General features: G+C 51.5%; 1 protein-coding gene across 2 annotated transcripts; it reads left to right on the top strand.

The window, feature by feature from the left end:
- Positions 1 to 12106: 12106 nt before the first annotated feature.
- LOC123054929 (APETALA2-like protein 5) lies at positions 12107 to 15738 on the top strand. 2 transcript variants are annotated; one of them, XM_044478806.1, is made up of 10 exons: positions 12109 to 12913; positions 13268 to 13293; positions 13418 to 13448; positions 13529 to 13613; positions 13701 to 13846; positions 14006 to 14050; positions 14205 to 14296; positions 14471 to 14670; positions 14771 to 14854; positions 14948 to 15738. In XM_044478806.1, exons 1-10 carry the CDS (start codon positions 12516 to 12518, stop codon positions 15299 to 15301), a joined length of 1461 nt encoding a protein of 486 aa, XP_044334741.1. In that variant the 5' UTR covers positions 12109 to 12515; the 3' UTR covers positions 15302 to 15738. The 2 variants fall into 2 exon arrangements, with proteins under 2 accessions (XP_044334740.1, XP_044334741.1); XM_044478805.1 differs by having other exon boundaries at positions 12107 to 12913; positions 13268 to 13448.
- Positions 15739 to 18985: the final 3247 nt, after the last annotated feature.

Raw genomic sequence — 18985 nt, 5'->3', positions numbered from 1 at the left:
ATTTTTACATATAAAACACTCATCACAAACGTTTTAGTTAGAACACCCGTATGCAAAACTGACAACTTCCCCAGGAAGCCAAGGGAAAATGTGCCTAGCAGGATTTGTGCAGCTCTTGATCGCAAAGGTTTTAGTTAGAACACCCGTATGCAAACCGACAGCTTCCCCAGGAAGCCAAGAGAAAATGCGCCGAGCAGGATTTATGCAGCTCTTGATCACTAACGTTTTAATTAGAACACCCGTACGCAAAATGAGAGCTATGGTCTCCCCTCTTAAGTCGAGGGAAAATTCGCAGCGCGGGATTTGTGCATCCCTTCAACGCAAACGGTTGTTTTGGACAACCCGTGTGCAACCACGTACAAACAATTTGGTAAGATTTGCTTCTGTCATATTGGGTATGTTGCCATTTGTCAAACTGGAAAGATTGACATTTTTTATCTAGCAACATTGCCATTTGTCAATCCTTATAACACTATGATTTGTCAAAATATGCAGCAAGAAATCACTAGCACTATCTAATTTTTGCAACTAAAACTCAGTAATTAAGCATAGATTTCATTCATAGATTAAGCAGGCATTCTTAATTTATACAAACAATTCAACTCGACAGCTGAACCGACCAAACTTTTCCCCAATTGTTGCCAACCATGTACTGAAATAGCTAGTTCAACTATATATACTAGCTAATTTTAAGTATGTTGTACAGTTCCACCACATCTATAGTCAGATGAACTGAACAAAATAGCCCCTAAATACTGCTACTACTACTACGGAGGGGCTTTGTGCTACTTCCGGCAGCCTCTCCTCTGCCGAGCGCGCTCAGTAAGAGGCAGAGGAGGAGGAGGAGCCTACCGATGAGCTGGGCAACTGCAATACGGTGCCTGCCGCTGCTGCACGTTCAACGACGCTCTTCAGCTCGAACGCCCACTGCCGCTCCAGACGATCCCTCTCGAAACGGCCGCACTGCTCGTAGATCTCCTGATTCCTCGCCTCTGCGTCGCCGTGTACTGCGGCCACGGCTGCGGTAAGTCTCTTTGCGTGCTCGACGAGGCGCTCCTCCTCCTCCCGCAGGAACTCGATGTAGCGCGCAAGGTCGCTGACGCACGTGCGGGCCTCCACCTCCGCCTCCCTCCTTCGGGCGACAGTGGCGGAGCGGGTGATGATCCCGGCGGTCGACGGTGGGCTGGCGGACACGGCGACCAATGATGAGGTGGCGACCACGACGGCCACCTCCCCCCTTCGGGCCACGGTGGCGGAGCGGGTGATGGCCGGCTGTGGGGTGGCGGCATGACAGCCACCTTCGCCTACGGACTGCGGCAGCGGAGCGGGCGATGGCCTTGGCTTTCTATGGTGGTGTGGCAGCAACGGCGGCCGGCAACAGCTGCCGACGGGCAGCGCCGGCAGAGCGTGTGGTGGGTGTTCTGCGCACACCCAACAGGACGCCACGCACACTACACTACGCTGGGGACTGAGCCACCGCCACGGTGTAGCCTCCTAGCTGGAGCTGTCCTCTGATGGCGGTGGAGTGGCTAAGCGAGAACGACGGACCGATGCCATTGGCGATTGTGGGAGAAGCAGACAAGATAAGCTACAGGGAGGGAGTGGAAAATGCGACGCAGGACTCCCCGGTCGTGAGGGTTTATATAGCAGGCCGGTAAGCATTGGGATATTGGGGAATTTCACCGAGTCAGGCGGGAAGCTTGCGCGGGAACCTGCGAGATTGCGCGGGAATGGGCTCACCGACGATTCATTGGCGCCACTTCGAGCCACCGTTTGGCCAAAAGAACGCCCCCGCGCGCTGCGCAAGCTTGCGCTGTAAGCCGTCTGCGGCAGCGAGGTGACAAGACGTGCGAGAGGAGGACGAAAGGACACGTACACATACGGTTAATACAAAAAAATGTTTGCAATTTAATTACCTACTATACCCCCGTCCTGGTTTATAAGTAGGATTTAACTAATAAAATACGAATGCATGTGGCCAAAGATTATATCGTTGGATTCGTATTTGAACATAGTTTCCAGTTATGCAATTTTTGTAACACGCATTAACATTTTTTGGTTAAATTTAAGATTATATACCAGCAAGCATTTGCCCGCAATACACACGGCTTATTCCATCACAAACAGCTCGGATGGATCAACTCTATGCCACATATCGCACACGCAACTCTAATCTAATTCGTGCTTGATGTCTCCGACATCGCTCGCACAGTCCGTCTTATTTGCCACGTATCACTGTGCCGGCCTCTGCTCACGTCCCTCGGCAAGCTCTGCTCGCCGTTTGGCACCGCGGCGCGCTCTGCTCGCGTCCGTTGGCACGCTCTGCTCACGTCCGTCGGCGCGCTCGGCTTGTGGACAGCTTTTCCTTGCGTGTTCAGCTGCTATATGCACATATATATATATATATGGTTGCTCGCCGTTGAGGCGACCGCGGAGCACTCTGCTCACGTCCCTCCGCGCGCGCTCTGCCAGCGGTTCGGCGTGCGCATGATCATGTCGGGGGCCCCATATGCATGCGGTTGCGCCGCGCGCGTTACCACGCGATGCAGTTACATGCTGCACGATGGAGTTACGCGTTGCAAATTAGAACTGCCATCAGGGCCTGCCGATATTCCTGGCCGTCCGGCTTCCCCTTTAATTCCCGCGGCCATTATAACCTTAGTCTCTTCAACCTTTCGATCGCGCCCCACAACACAAGAAGCACACCCACGACGACACATAGAGAGGGGATGTCTAGCGGCGCTTCAATGGAGTTCGGCGAGCATAGAGTGGAGACCCACGCGAGGGAGACGGATCTCTCGGTGGTGTACACCATCGACCTGGCCGTGGTGGACAACTACATCAACAGCGTTGAGCAGTTGCTTGCTCGAGACAAGTACAAGGTGGTCGGCATCAACCTCCAGTACACCACCGGCCATACCGGCATAGATGAGAAGGTTGCCATCACCCAGTTGTGCGTGCGCCATCATGTCCTCATCTACCACTACTGCATGGCCACAGAGCCTTGCGACCGTTTCAACAGGTTTGTCAACAGCACCGACTACAAGTTCGCCACAGTGGAAACCACCGACGATGTAAAAGCGCTCAGTGTTACGGGCTTGGCCTGCAAGAACCTTGTCGAAATCCGTGACCACTACAGGGTCTGGGGCAGCACGAAGAAGGACTCCTTGGTCGAACACGCCTCGGACATCATCGACCCCTACTATGAAACGATGAAGCAGGATGCCCAGAGAACAAGTCTTGTATCCTGGCACAGGGCCTAGATGCGGCAACTGGATGAACCTCACCTTAGGTTCGCAGCCAAGAGCGTGTACACATGCTACGAGATGCACAGGCGGATCGTTGACATGAGGAAGTGCCTCGTTACCCAAATCGACGAGTCCGGATCGAGCCACAGGCAGAGCAAGCGTCACAAGAAGTAGATGATGATCAGATGATCATTTAGGCTAGTTAATCATGCATGTAATATATAGTTTACTTTATTGGTGTGTGAAGATGTCATGTGTGTAGTAGCCACCTATGTAATTATGCATGTAATAGTTTACTTTGGTGTGTGCAAATGCCATGGTTGTAGTAGCCACCTATTTAAGTGGATGTTTAATTTGGTTATGCAACCATGTCCTTATAAGTGTGTGTGTGTGTGTCTATATATATATATGTGTGTGTGTTGTTATTCTGTATGCAATCCCATTGCACAACACACACGTCTTATTAGCAACAACTGTCTGTGTTATTATCGGTCTTCGCACACATTTCTGATTACAGACCTGTTTGCCACGTATCACACACATCTTGTTATATTGAACCGTTTCTGTTCTCTTGTCAACACAAACAGTTCATCCGAGTGAACCGCATGCCGTATATCGCACACACCTTGATCTGGCTGACCGTTTCTTTTGTGTTGCCTAATCACAAACAGTTCATCTGAGTGAACTGTATGATGTATATCGCACACACCTCCATTTGGTTGCCCGTTTCTTTTGTTCCTCCTCATCGCAAACAGTTAATTGAAAACTGAACCGTATGCCTTGCATCGCACACGCAACTAAAATCTGAACCGTGTTTGATGCATCCTCCATCGCAAACGTTTTGCACCTTTTTTGACGGGTTTTTTACACCACTGTTTGCGATTATTGCATCGCACACAGTTTCGTCGAAGGGTCTCTGATAGTGTCACGTTAGCAGTATCCTGCAATAGTGATACACCATTACGCTGTGGTGTTCCAGGTGGCGTGAGTTGTGAAACTATTCCACATTGTTTTAAATGAAGGCCAAACTCGTAACTCAAATATTTTCCTCTGCGATCAGATCGTAGAAACTTTATTTTCTTGTTATGATGATTCTCCACTTCACTCTGAAATTCTTCGAACTTTTCAAACGTTTCAGACTTGTGTTTCATTAAGTAGATATACCCATATCTACTCAAATCATCTGTGAAGGTCAAAAAATAATGATACCCGTCGTGTGCCTCAACACTCATCGGACCACATACATCGGTATGTATTATTTCCAATAAGTCATTGGCTCGCTCCATTGTTCCGGATAACGGAGTTTTAGTGATCTTGCCCATGAGGCACATGGTTCGCAAGTATCAAATGATTCATAATCAAGTGATTCCAAAAGCCCATCTGCTTGGTCATGCGCTTTACACCAATATGACCTAAACGGCAGTGCCACAAATATGTTGCACTATCATTATCAACTTTTCATCTTTTGGCATCAATATTATGAATATGTGTATCACTAAAATCGAGATTCAACAAAAATAGACCACTCTTCAAGGGTGCATGACCATAAAAGATATTACTCAGATAAATATAACAACCATTATTCTCCGATTTAAATGAATAACCGTCTCGCACTAAACAAGATCCAAATATAATGTTCACGCTCAACACCGGCACCAAATAACAATTATTCAGGTCTATAACTAATCCCGAAGGTAGATGTAGAGGTAGCATGCCGATGGCGATCACATCAACCTTGGAACCATTCCCGACGTGCATCATCACCTCGTCCATAGCCAATCTTCGTTTAATCCGTAGCTCCTGTTTCGAGTTACAAATATGAGCAACCGAACCAATATCAAGTACCCAGGCGCTACTACGAGCATTAGTAAGGTACACATCAATAACATGTATATCAAATATACCTTTGTTCACTTTGCCATCCTTTTTATCCGCCAAATACTTGGGACAGTTTCGCTTCCAGTGACCAGTCCCTTTGCAGTAGAAGCACTCAGTTTTAGGCTCTTGGGTCCAGCTTTGGGCTTCTTCCCGGGAGTGGCAACTTGCTTGCCCTTCTTCTTGAAGTTCCCTTTTTTCCTTGCCCTTTTCCTTGAAACTAGTGGTCTTGTTAACCATCAACACTTGATGCTCCTTCATGATTTCTACCTCCGCGGCCTTAAGCATTGCGAGGAGCTCGGGAATTGTTTTGTTCATCCCTTGCATATTATAGTTCATCACAAAGCCTTTGTAGCTTGGTGGCAGTGACTGAAGAACTCTGTCAATAATACAATCAACTGGAAATAAACTCCCAGCTGAGTCAAGTGATTATAATACCCAGACATTTTGAGTATATGTTCACTCACAGAACTGTTCTCCTCCATCTTGCATCTATTGAACTTGTTGGAGACTTCATATCTCTCTACCCGGGCATTTGCTTGAAATATTAACTTCAACTCTTGAAACATCTCATATGCTCCATGACGTTCAAAACGTCTTTGAAGTCCCGGTTCTAAGCCGTAAACAATGGCACACTGAACTATCGAGTAGTCAGCAGATCGAGCTTGCCAGACGTTCAAAACATGAGCTTCTGCTCCTGCAGCAGGCCTTTCACCTAGCGGTGCATCAAGGACATAATTATTTTGTGCAGCAATGAGGATAATCCTCAAGTTACGGACCCAGTCCGTGTAGTTGCTACCATCATCATTCAACTTAGCTTTCTCTAGGAACGAATTAAAATTCAGGGGAACGGTAGCACAGGCCATTGATCTACAACATAGATATGCAAATACTATCAGGACTAAGTTCATGATAAATTAAGTTCAATTAATCAAATTACTTAAGAACTCCCACTTAAATAGACATCCCTCAAGTCATCTAAGTGATACGTGATCCAAATCAACTAACCCATGTCCGATCATCATGTGAGATGGGGTAGTCATCAATGGTGAACATCTATATGTTGATCATATCTACTATATGATTCACGTTCGACCTTTCGGTCTCCAGTGTTCCGAGGCCATGTCTGTACATGCTATGCTCGTCAAGTTAAACCCAAGTATTCTACATGTGCAAAACTGTCTTACACCCGTTGTATGTGAACGTAGAGTCTATCACACCCGATCATCACGTGGTGTCTCAAAACGACGAACTGTAGCAACAGTGCATACTCAGGGAGAACACTTTTACATTGAAATTTAGTGAAGGGATCATCTTATAATGCTACCGCTGTACTAAGCAAAATAAGATGCATAAAAGATAAACATCACATGCAATCAAAATATGTGACATGATATGGCCATCATCATCTTGTGCTTTTGATCTCCCTCACCAAAGCATCGTCATGATCTCCATCACCACCGGCTCGACTTGATCTCCATTGTTGCGTCGTGGTCGTCTCGCCAACTATTGCTTCTACAACTATTGCTAACGCATAGTGATAACGTAAAGCAATTACATGGCGTCTGCATTTCATACAATAAAGAGACAACCATAAGGCTCCTGCCGGTTGCTGATAAATTAAAAAACATGATCATCTCATACAATAACGTATATCACATCATGTCTTGACCATATCACATCACAACATGCCCTGCAAAAACAAGTTAGACGTCCTCTACTTTGTTGTTGCAAGTTTTACGTGGCTGCTATGGGCTTCTAGCAAGAACCGTTCTTACCTACGGCAAAAACCACAACGGTGATTCATCAGGTTTGCTGTTTTAACCTTCTTCAAGGACGGCCGTAGTCAAATTCGATTCAACAAAAGTAGGAGGAACAGACACCCGCTAGCCACCTTTATGCAAAACTAGTTGCATGTCTGTCGGTGGAACCGGTCTCATGTGCGTGGACATGTAAGGTTGGTCCGGGCCGCTTCATCCAACAATACCGCCGAATCAAAATAAGACGTTGGTGGTAAGCAGTATGACTATCACCACCCACAACTCTTTTTGTTCTACTCGTGCATATCATCTACGCATAGACCTGGCTCATGATGCCACTGTTGAGAATCGTTGCATGGAAAACAAAAAAAAATCTACGCGCAGGCAATGATCCATGGAGATGCATAGCAACGAGGGGGGGAGTGTGCCTACGTACCCTCGTAGACCGTAAGCGGAAGCGTTTCACAACGCGGTTGATGTAGCCGAACTTCTTCGCGCTTCAACCGATCAAGTACCGAACGCACGGCACCTCCGCGTTCTGCACACGTTCTGCTCGGTGACGTCCCTCGCCTTCTTGATCCAGCAAGACATCGAGGTAGTAGATGAGTTCCATCAGCACGACGGCATGGTGATGGTGATGGTGAAGTGATCTCCGCAGGGCTTCGCTTAAGCATTACGAAAATACGACCGGGGGTGTAAACGGTGGAGGGGGCGCTGCACACGGCTAGGCAATTGTCTGGGGTGTGCTAGGCACCCCCCTCCCACATATATATAGGTGGGAGGGGAGGCAGCCTGGCGCACCACATAGGTGGTCGTCCGGCCCTAGGGCTCCTGCCCTGGCCACGCCCCCCTGCCATGTATTCCCAAGGGGGAAGGAAAGGGGGGAGGGAAGGAAGTGGGAATACCAATCCACACTTTCCTTTCCCTCCCGCCTTTCATTCTCCTCCTTAGGCCGGCCTGCTATGCACGGGCGCACCAGCCCCTTGTGGCTGGTGCGTTTCCTCTCTTGGCCCATAAGGCCCATAACTTTTTTCGGGGGTGCCCGGAACTCCTACCGGTGACCCGATAAGTACCCAGTACCCCCCCCCCCCGAAACACTTCCGGTGTCCGAATACTATCGTCCTATATATGAATCTTTACCTCTCAACCATTTCGCGACTGCACATCATGTCCGTGATCTCATCCGGGACTTCGAACAACATTTGGTCACCAAGTCACATAACTCATATAATACGTCATCGAACGTTAAGCGTGCGGACCCTACGGGTTCGAAACTATGTAGACATGACCGAGACGCCTCTCCGGTCAATAACCTATAGCGGAAACTGGATGCCCATATTGGCTCCTACATATTCTACGAAGATCTTTATCGGTCGAACCGTTATGACAACATATGTAATTCCCTTTGAATATCAGTATGTTACTTGCCCGAGATTCGATCGTCGGTATCTTCATACCTAGTTCAATCTCATTACCGAAAAGTCTCTTTACTCGCTCCGTAATACATCACCTCGTGACTAACTCCTTAGTCGTTTGCTTGCAAGCTTATGATGTGTATTACCGAGAGGGCCCAGAGATACCTCTCCGGTACTCGGAGTGACAAATCCAAATCTCGATCTATGCCAACTCAACAAACACCTTCGGAGATACCTGTAGAGCATCTTTATAATCACCCAGTTACGTTGTGACATTTGATAGCACACATGGCATTCCTCCGGTATCCGGGAGTGGCATAATCTCATAGTCGAAGGAATATTTATTTGCCATGACGAAAGCAATAGCAACAAAACTGAACGATCATTATGCTAAGCTAACGGATGGGTCTTGTCCATCACATCACTCTCCTAATGATGTGATCCCGTTATCAAATGACAACTCATGTCAATGGTTAGGAAACCTTAACCATCTTTGATCAACAAGCTAGTCAAGTAGAGGCTCACTAGGGACACTGTGTTTGTTTATGTATTCACACATGTATTTAAGTTTCCGATCAATACAATTCTAGCATGAATAATAAACCTTTATCATGAATAAGTAAATATAAAATAACAACTTTATTATTGCCTCTAGGGCATATTTCCTTCAAAGAGGTGCTTTGTGATGGGTTCGATCTTACGGTGCTCAATCCCAGTGACAGAAGGGGAAATGACACGTATGTATCGTTGCTATTAAGGATAACAAGATGGGGTCTATTCCTACATGAATAGATCTTGTCTACATCATGCCATCGTTCTTATTGCATTACTCTGTTTCTCCATGAACTTAATACACTAGATGCATGCTGGATAGCGGTCGATGTGTGGAGTAATAGTAGTAGATGCAGGCAGGAGTCGGTCTACTAATCTTGGACGTGATGCCTATATAATGATCATTGCCTAGATATCGTCGTAATTATTTGAAGTTCTATCATTTGCCCAACAGTAATTTGTTTACCCGCCGTATGCTATTCTTCTCGGGAGAAGCCACTAGTGAAATCTATGGCCCCCGGGTCTCTTCTTTATCATATTTGCCTTCATGATCTATTTTTATTTGCTTTTATTTTCAGATCTATTAATCCAAAAACCCAAAAATACCTCGCTGCAATTTTTTGTTATTTATTTTATCTCGCGTTCCCGCGAGATCTATTTATCCAATCTACTACAATTTTATCTATCTTTTTACCCGGGAGGGATTGACAACCCCTCTTTTACGTCGGGTTGCAAGTATTTGTTCTTTGTGTGCAGGTACCGTTTACATAGTGTTGTGTGGTTCTCCTACTGGTTCGATAACCTTGGTCTCATCACTGAGGGAAATACCTATCGTAGTTGTGCTGCATCATTCTTTTCTCTTTGGGGAAATACCAACGTAGTTCAAGCCGCATCAGCAACCACCAAAGCAATAGAACAACGAAAAGTCTAACGCCCACACGTGTGGGTGTTTGCATCTCGCCCACACGCGTGGATCCGCGTCCGTTTGTTAGCGCACGAATCTTGGCATGTTTCTAGTGCCACGTAGGACTAGGCTGGTGTGTGGGCATTCACCCGGTCGCCCACACGGCCGTTTCACCACACGGGAGGGGCTGGTGTGTGGGCGTTCAGCAGTTCGCCCACACGCCACTTTCCACTCACGCACAAGGACTGGTGTGTGGGCATTTGCCATCTCGCCCACACGCCCGTCTCATCTCCCACACCCAAGTTGCCACTTGCCATGTGTTTTGCACTGTACATGGCAACTTCCCTAGTGTGCTTTATAAGCAGGTGGCAACTCTCTCTTTTTTTTACCCGAATATGTCAGTTGCCATGTATTTTTGCAGGGTACACGGCAACTGCCCTAGTGTGCTTGTAAGCAGATGGCAACTCTCTCTTTTTTACCCGAACATGTTGTTTTGCCATGTCTTTTTGTAGCACTACACGGCAAATGCCTAGTGTTAGTAGGTGGCAACTCCTAAGGTTTTCAAATCATGGCAACTGTAGTAAACCAGACCATACATGGCAACTTCCTAGTGGTAAACCAGACCATACATGGCAACTGCCTAGTGATAAACCAGACCATACATGGCAACAGCCGCAGCTGCCCAAAAATGGCATCTGAAACTTTTGACATTAGATGGCAACTACAGTTGAGCAACCATGGCAACTGTAGTTTTCCGACATGGCAACCGAAGTTCAGCGACATGGCAACTGCAGTTAAACGAACATGGACGAGGGTCTGGACCATGGCAACTGCGGGACGCGCGGTGACTGTCACGCGGGGCGTGCGGGACCATGAGGTACGAGGCCTGACGTACGGGCGTGTGGACGTTATCTATTTCGCCCACACGCACGCGTGTGAGAGGGACCGGGGGGAAAAGAGGTGTGTGGGCATTACTTGTTTTGCCCACACATAGGTGTGTGGGCTGTTTCTTCTCCATGCCACACGAGGCGTGCGGCACAACCACCCGATACACCACACGTGTGGCAGTTATTGGTGTCCTAGAACAAATGTTAGCTCTGCAGCTAGGTCACAAGCAAGGGTTGTAGGTCCATTACTGTTCGGCTTGCGACCGAAACTAACGGAGTCATCCCAATTCTCCGATCGGAGATGCTAACGGGACAAGAATCAACGTGGGTGCGGGCGCCTCAAACCGGTGCCAAATACCCGGACAGGTGGACCGGTCACTGACCGGTAAAAAACTCGACCCACCCGGGCGCCTCATACCAACCTTAAATGCCCGGGCTGTCTGGTGTCCCTCATATCTAGCCCAAATGTAGGGCAGATATGGGGAAGCTAGGGCGTGTCTACCACGTTAGCCTGGCTCACCACTGACCCCACGCCGTCCCCACAAAAGAAACCCAACCCAGGCTCACTCACTCTCCTCTCTCGCTCCGTCCCCTCCTCTCCCCCTCTCCAAATCCATCCCAAATCCGACAATGCCGGTGACATGTCGAGCTCCGGCAGCCACTCGGACTCCGACCTCAATGTCGACGAGGAGTTGGCCCTCCGCATTGCGCTAAAGCGGTCCAAGGTGGACAGGGGGGGGCAACTTTGAATCTGCCCCATCTCCGCTCCCGCTCCCGCGCAACACGGACGTTGGAGCTGGCCCCTTCTGGCTTGCGCGTAGCTCCGCGAGGGTTGCGCAGTCTGCGCCGCCCCCACGCCGTCCTCTTCCCCCGTGGCCCGCTGCTCCACAAGGGCAACGGTGGGTGCTGGTGCCTGCGCCACCAGCCCGGAGGTGGACGCCGCCCTCCGCGAGAGGCGGCGAGCAAGGGAGAGGGACACGGCAGAGCAATCCGTGTGCCGCCGCCACGGGGTACTTGCGGAGCCCAACAAGGATGAGTGGCTCCTCGGTGTACTGCCGGTCGCTTGGCAACGGCGGAGACGGGCGCCCGGTGCCTGCGGAGGAAGAACGCGAAGTTGCTTCGGCTTGCCATTGAGAAGTTAGAGCACGAGGCGGCGGAGGCAGCTCGGGTGGCCAAGCTCAGGCGGCAGCAAGACCGAGCCGTCTGAGGGATGAAGAGTTCATCTCATCTGAGATCGCTCCTAGGACGATATATGTTAACTAGTTCACGTTACATGCATAGCATAGATATAAGGTGCCAAATATAAAGTACGCGGACATGGTATCAATTATTTGAGGCGTGACCGGTCGGACGTTGGAGGGGTCGGATTTACTGTATTGCTCTAACGCCAACATGTGCTGTGTTTACTGCCTCGTGCTCTTCCCCGTTTTTATTATAACCGCGGTCCGGCAGCCACGCACACGCCTATGCTCTCCCCTTTCCCTCCCTCACTCCGGGTGAGCTAGCTATGTTGTGTTGGTGCAGCCGCAGAAGCCTTTGCTCTTCCACCAGTCCATCCATCCATTCCACCGGGAGGAGAGCAGGACCTCTCCTTCCTTTTCCCTCCTCCTCTGCGCTCCTAGGTTAGGAGGAGGGGCTTTTCAAAGGAGAGAGCAAAAGAGAAAGTCCTTGCATACCCCAACAAGGCAACCCGCTGCTGCCTTTTTCTCCCTCTCCCCTCCCCTCCCCCCTTCTCTCTCTCCACCCTCTCTGCTTTCTTGTTATCTTCAGCCCAGCCAACGAGAGCAGAGCAGAGCCGAGCCGAGCAGAGAGAGGTGGACCGAAACATCGGACAGCAAGCAGGGAGGGGAGCTAGCCAAGGAAGGACGGCGGGCATGTGGGATCTCAATGACTCGCCGGCGGCCGACGCGCCGCCGCTGTCCCCGTCCGTCGACGACTCCGGCGCCTCCTCCTCGTCGGCCGCCGCGGTGGTCGAGATACCCGACGACGCCGACGACGACTCCGCCGAGGCCGTCGTCACGCGCCAGTTCTTCCCCCCGGCCGCCCCGGGCGAGGGCGCCGCCGGGAACGGCCGCGCGGCGTGGCTCCGCCTGGCCGGCGCCCCCGCGCCCGCCGTGGCCGCCGCAGCAGCCGCGGCCGCCGGAGGAGGAGTCGGAGGCCCCGCGGCGTCGGCGGCGGCCAAGAAGAGCCGGCGCGGGCCGCGGTCGCGCAGCTCGCAGTACCGCGGCGTCACCTTCTACCGCCGGACGGGGCGGTGGGAGTCGCACATATGGTAAGTTCCTCCTTCCCGCCCGCCGCCGTCTCTTTCCTTTCCTTTCCTTTCCTTTCCTTTCTTGAGAGCTTAAGGAAGGAGAAGGAGAGAGAGCGCTGCAGCAGTTGCAGCAGCAGCAGCAGCAGCAAAAGAAGAGAAGAGAAAAGAAGATGGGTTTGGTATTGGATTCGTCTTGTTTTGGGCATTCCATGCCTCTGCTCCTTTTGCCTTTCATAGCAACGTCCATCTTATCAAACTTATTCTCCTCCCTTCCTTCCTTCCTTCCTTCCGTGTTTCTCTCTCTCTTCTCTCCTCTCCTCTTATCTTCTCTTCTCACGCGCTCATCTCTCTCCCCCATTCTTTTGCGCAATGCAGGGATTGCGGCAAGCAGGTCTATCTGGGTAAGTTTCCTTCATCTCCATCTTGTCCATGCATACATATTTGGGCGCGGATCGATCGCCGATTGGCGGCCGGCCGGCGTTTTTCCCGTTCCCGATTCCTCACAATGTCACCGACGACTTGCAGGTGGATTCGACACTGCTCATGCGGCGGCTCGGTACGATAAAGATTTGACATACTAGTACCAATCAAACTCTGTTCTTTCCTGATTTCTTTATCAATTATCTGCGGCCGCAGGGCGTACGATCGGGCGGCGATCAAGTTCCGCGGCATGGAGGCCGACATCAACTTCAGCCTGGAGGATTACGACGACATCAAGCAGGCGAGCCACCAGACCCGATCAATCAACACGAACAAAAGTGCTTCCTGTTAGCAGATTCGTAACGTGTTTAGCCACCCTGCTCTGCAGATGGGCAACCTGACCAAGGAGGAGTTCGTCCACGTGCTCCGGCGCCAGAGCACGGGGTTCCCCCGGGGCAGCTCCAAGTACAGGGGCGTCACCCTCCACAAGTGCGGCAGGTGGGAGGCGCGGATGGGCCAGTTCCTCGGCAAGAAGTATGTACTCCTCCTCCACCATCACTCTCCTCCTAGCTCCCTCCTCCAATCGATCACTTGGATGTCTGCTTCCTCCTGTCGTTGCACTCAAAGTGGCAGCATCTCTCTGCCGGGCGGATGGCATGGCAGTGGCACTAATGGGACTTGTGTGCAACGCAGGTACGTCTACTTGGGGCTGTTCGACACCGAGGAGGAAGCCGCCAGGTAGTAAAAACTGAAAAATTATTGGGCCGTGCACTGTGCGCGTGTCCTCCCTCCATTGCTGTTGGCCGGGCAGCCATAGCTATAGCTTTAGCTTTGCTGGGGTTGGGCGGTGAACTGATTGATGTCTCGTGTGCCTCTGGGCGCTGTCGGGCAGGTCGTACGACCGCGCTGCCATCAAGTGCAACGGCAAGGATGCGGTGACAAACTTCGATCCCAGCACCTACGCCGAGGAGTTCGAGCCCGCGGGTCAGTAATAATCCATGGACGGATGCCTCTTAATTAGCTAGCATAATCGTGCACTGTTCATCCGTGGTTTGATTTGGCAACCATGGGATTAATTATGCAGTAGTGTATATGTTTCTTGATGTTCATTCATTCGCTGATCTTGATCTTGATCTTGGGTGGACAATGCTCTGCCAGCTTCGACCGGCGACGCGGAGCAGAACCTGGACCTGTCGCTGGGGAGCTCGGGGGGCTCCAACAAGAGGGGCAGCCTCGACGGCGGCGGAGGCGGCGACGACGACGGCGCGGCCGGGTCCGACCAGCGCGTCCCCATGGCCTTCGAGCTCGACTGGCAGACGGCGGCGGCGGCGGCGGCGGCACGGAGCACCAAGGCCAAGGTACACGCCGCCACTTGGCCCTGCAACAAACAACAACTATATGTATACATAGTATAATCGGGCGTTGGAAAGCTGAAAATGGGTTTGATTTACTATGCAGTTCGACCAGAACTTGACGCATCACCAGATGCCCCCTCCGGCCCTGCAAGCCTCCCACATGCCCTTCAGTCCCAGGCACCACCAAGTGGGTACTTTTGCAGTTCAAAGTTCGAAGAATTTTTCCATCTGTTCTTGGTGGGCGCGAGCTAACAGTTATTGTTTGGTGCAAATTGCGCAGTTCATGGGCAACGGCGATCCGGGGACCGCGGGAGGCCTGTCGCTGACGGTCGGCGCCGCCGGCGGGGGCGGGCACTGGCCTCCGCCTCTGCACCACCAATACCAGCCGCCGCCGCCGCCTCCGCAGCAGCAGCAGCCGCAGCAGAGGCTGCACGGCTGGGGCAACGTCGTCCCCGGCACGAGCTGGCAGCCGCCTCAGCCGCCGCCGCACCACCAGGCGGGGCCGCCGCCGAACAACGCTGCCGCCGCCGCCGCAGCAGCTGCAGCATCATCACGATTCCCACCCTACATCGCCGCGCAGGCGCAGAGCTGGCTCCAGAAGAACGGCTTCCACTCCCTGGCCCGACCCACCTAGCTTGCCAGAGAGACCATCAAGACCAGCTCCACCGCGCGCCGCCTTCATCCATCATCCATGGCGAAGATCGACCGACAGGTGTGTGTGTGTGTTCCACTGAAGCAGGCGAGATCACGGAGGAACCACAACCATGCATGCATTACCACCACAACTGAACCGAAACCGAAACTGAAACTGGATGCTAGTATTCTTTTTCCATTTCTTGTTATTTTTTCTTGATTGAGTGAGATGGATTTGAGAGGACGGATGGATGTGGTCATGTAAATGCGGAGTTCCCCAAGAAGACGATCGAGATTGGTTCTACTCTAGCTTCTAGTAGCTCTAGCTAGCTTTCAACTCAAGTGTCGAGTGTGTTTGTGTGTGTGGTGGAGTATCTTTTGGTGCTTCTCGTTGCATACCATGGCCAACAGCGATGACTCGGGGGGGATTCCACATCACAGCTCATTTTGTTTGGTCTCATGTTGCATCACTCACTGCATGATGAGATTGGTTCCGGAAATTTGCTGCGGGCACCCGCCCCGGTGGCCGACAACACACTACCTAGCCCCTCTATGAAACATTTCATAACCTCGACAATGCTAACCCTAGTGTAAAATCATACTTCTAGACAATGCTATCCCTCATCTAGTAAACATCGCTATTGTAAAAATCCCTAACAACAGCGATGACTCGGGGGGTGTCCACATCACAGCTCATTTTGTTTGGTCTCACGTTGCATCACTCACTTCATGATGAGATTGGTTCCGGAAATTTGCTCCGCGCACACAACACACTAGCTAGCCCCTCTATGAAACATCTACAAATATATATTCACGCTCGGCTTCTTTTCATATCTTTTCATAACCTCGACAATGCTACCCTAGTGTAAAATCATAGACGATGTTATAAAAATCTCAACAACCTCGATGATGTTTTCGATAAAGGGCGCTTTTTACTGATAATGTAGCATTGAGGGATACAATCACAATGAGTACACACACGGTGTTGAGGATATAACCATTAGAGTCACCCGTTCAGGAGGGGCCGGGTTACGTCATAATGGTCATCACGCGAAGCCCAGCACCAAACTTGAAGACGGTGGGTCAATAATGGGCTTAAGACCCGGAGATGGCTTAAGGCCCGTAGTAATAACCGGCGTTAGGGTGAAACTTGTAGTGTAAGGCAAGAATAGTTAAGAGTCCGAGCCGGACACTGTTATGAGCCGGCCGGGACTCTGAGAGCCGCTGGGCGTCAACCTCTCTATACAAAGAGACGACCCGGCGGCGGTTTAGGGACGAGTAAGACCAAATCGATAACCAGGCAGGACGGTTTAGCTCCTGATCGTCGAAACCCTAATCAATACCACCTCAATTGGACGTAGGCTTTTACCTTCACCGTAAGGGGCCGAACTAGTATAACCCTCGTGTTCCTTGTCCCGTTTAACCCCTTTAAGCTTCCTAGCTGCGATGGCTCCACGACTAAGTCCTTGCACGAGGACATCTGCCGTGACAATTTCACGACAGTTGGCGCCCACCGTGGGGCTGACGCACGGTGGATTTGAGTTCTTGAAGGGCAGCTTCGAAGGGCTCAAGGGATACGCTGTGGGCCGGATGACCAAGAGTCGTCGCGGCAAGCTCTACATCGACGATGCAAACTGGGGCCCCGACGCCGGCTCAATTAAGTACGGATACCGGGTCCCCTTCGGCGGAATTCATGTCTTTATTGGCAAGATTGGTGAGCCGGGCCCTGAGCCGGACCTCTGCTCCGATCTCATCGAGACGGCTCAACGTGCACGACCCGCCCGGACTTTGCCTGCCCTAAAGCGTATTTTCGTGGGATGCGTCCATGGAGAGTTCTCTGAAGGATCTGGATCTGGTGATGAGACGGCCGCTCGCTCTGACGGCGAGTCATCCACAGAGGAGACCGATTCGTTATACCAACTTCAAGATGGCAGGCTCAGGGGTTGTTCCGATGGCGACAGTATTCCGGACCCCTTTGAGCCGCCGAGCCGGGTTGGGATCTTCATGGCTGGCGCGCAACCTGTTCAAAACCCCACCGCCGGGTCAGGAAGCCCTGTGCCTTCGCCGGCTCAGGTGCTGATGGATCTCACAGACAAGATGACGGTCCTGTTGACCGCTACGGTTGCCCCGGCGGATCAAGTTCAGCATGACGCGGAGGTGGCACAATTAAAGTTGGATCTAGCAAAAGCCAAGGAGGATCTGGCGGCGGAAGGGATCAGGATGGCTACAGAGAGGGCGGCTCTCGACGCCCAGACTCAGCTGATTCAGGCACAGTCTTTCCGGCTCACGATGGATCAAAACGTGTCCAATGAGGTCATGAGAAGGAGGCATCAAAAGGCCCAATCTCGACTCCCTCCGGTTTACGATCCTCGAAACCTCTTCAACACGCCTGGTGCAGGGCCTAGTAACCCGCCAGAGATCATAGTACCCGGGGCTGGAACGCCAATTCAGCCCCAAGTGATGGGACCTCCCCGGGTGAACCCAGCCCCGCCTCAATACGTGCCAATACCACCGGGTCATTATGCCAACCCGTTGGAAAACATGGTCGCCGCGGCGGCGCGGCTGGCGGCTCTCCCAATCGATGGTGACTCTCCAACGGCGGTTGAAACCCGCCGGGTCAGAGAACTCCTTCAAACGGCTCTGGCGCAGCAAGAGGCATATTCTTATAGCCGGGACAGGATTCATTCAACCCCTCGTCCAGGCTGGAGCCCGAGTTATAGCAGACACATGGTCTCAGCGACCGGCTCAAGTAATGTCCGACGCCATGACTTGCCTCCTGGCCACGGCCCGGCTCATAACGGAGCCTTTCACGCGGTAGACCAAGACAGAGCACGGCAAGAGGCCGAGCAGGTGCCTCAGTTGACGGCTTACCAGCCACACCCGGCTTATCCGACGACTTCCATCGACGTGGGTATACCTACGAGGACTGGAGGTGTTCCTTGTCTGGTGCCGGCTCTCCGTAACGAACGTCTGCCCAAGGATTTCAAAGGACCAAGGAAAGTGCCTAATTACACAGCTGATTTGCAACCCGGAGCATGGATCGAGAGTTACGAGATGGCTATGGAGTTGCTGGAGGTCAGTGAAGCGGCAATGGCCAAGTACTTCACCATGATGTTAGATGGGACTGCCCGCACTTGGTTGAAAGGGCTGCCCCCGAATTCTATCGGGTCTTGGGCTGAGCTAAAAGCCCGGTTCATCCAAAACTTCAAAGATACCTGTAGGCAGTCTATGTCCATTGTGGATTTGACTAACTGTAAGCAGCAGGAGGGTGAGTCTACAACCCATTGGGTTCGCCGGGTCAAAGAGATAATACATTCATCTGATAAGATGGATGTCGGCTCTGCAGTCTTAATGTTGGAGCAGAATTGTTGTTTCATGCCCCTGAAGATGAAACTCGGGCGGCTCAAGCGCGATTGCAATGATATGGGTACGCTGATGGTGGATCTCGTCAAGTACGCCGACTCTGATAGTACCAAGGACCCCGCGTCGGATGATGAAAGGACAGGGAAGGGAAAGAAGAACGGCAATGGCAAGGGTCCTCAGCATAACCCGGCGAACCAAGGAGGTAGCAAGCGTAAGGCTGATGGCAGCATAGAGTTTGTGGCCAACGCCAGCTCACAGGGTAACAACCAGCGACGTAAGGGGAGGCCACCTCCCCGAGCCGGCGGGTCAGGCCCGACGCTTG

The sequence above is a fragment of the Triticum aestivum genome, chromosome 2D, assembly GCF_018294505.1.
Source record: "Triticum aestivum cultivar Chinese Spring chromosome 2D, IWGSC CS RefSeq v2.1, whole genome shotgun sequence".
Classification (NCBI taxonomy): domain Eukaryota; kingdom Viridiplantae; phylum Streptophyta; class Magnoliopsida; order Poales; family Poaceae; genus Triticum; species Triticum aestivum.
Note: the sequence above shows the minus strand (reverse complement) of the source record. Positions and strands in the feature narration are given on the sequence as shown.

Bases quoted from the DNA above. Each gene is read 5' to 3' on its own strand.
- LOC123054929 (XM_044478805.1), top strand. From the start codon at position 12,529: ATGACTCGCCGGCGGCCGACGCGCCGCCGCTGTCCCCGTCCGTCGACG. The intron at 12,914-13,267 runs GTAAGTTCCTCC...TGCGCAATGCAG, and splicing joins CGGTGGGAGTCGCACATATG to GGATTGCGGCAAGCAGGTCT. The intron at 14,855-14,947 runs GTGGGTACTTTT...CAAATTGCGCAG, and splicing joins TCAGTCCCAGGCACCACCAA to TTCATGGGCAACGGCGATCC.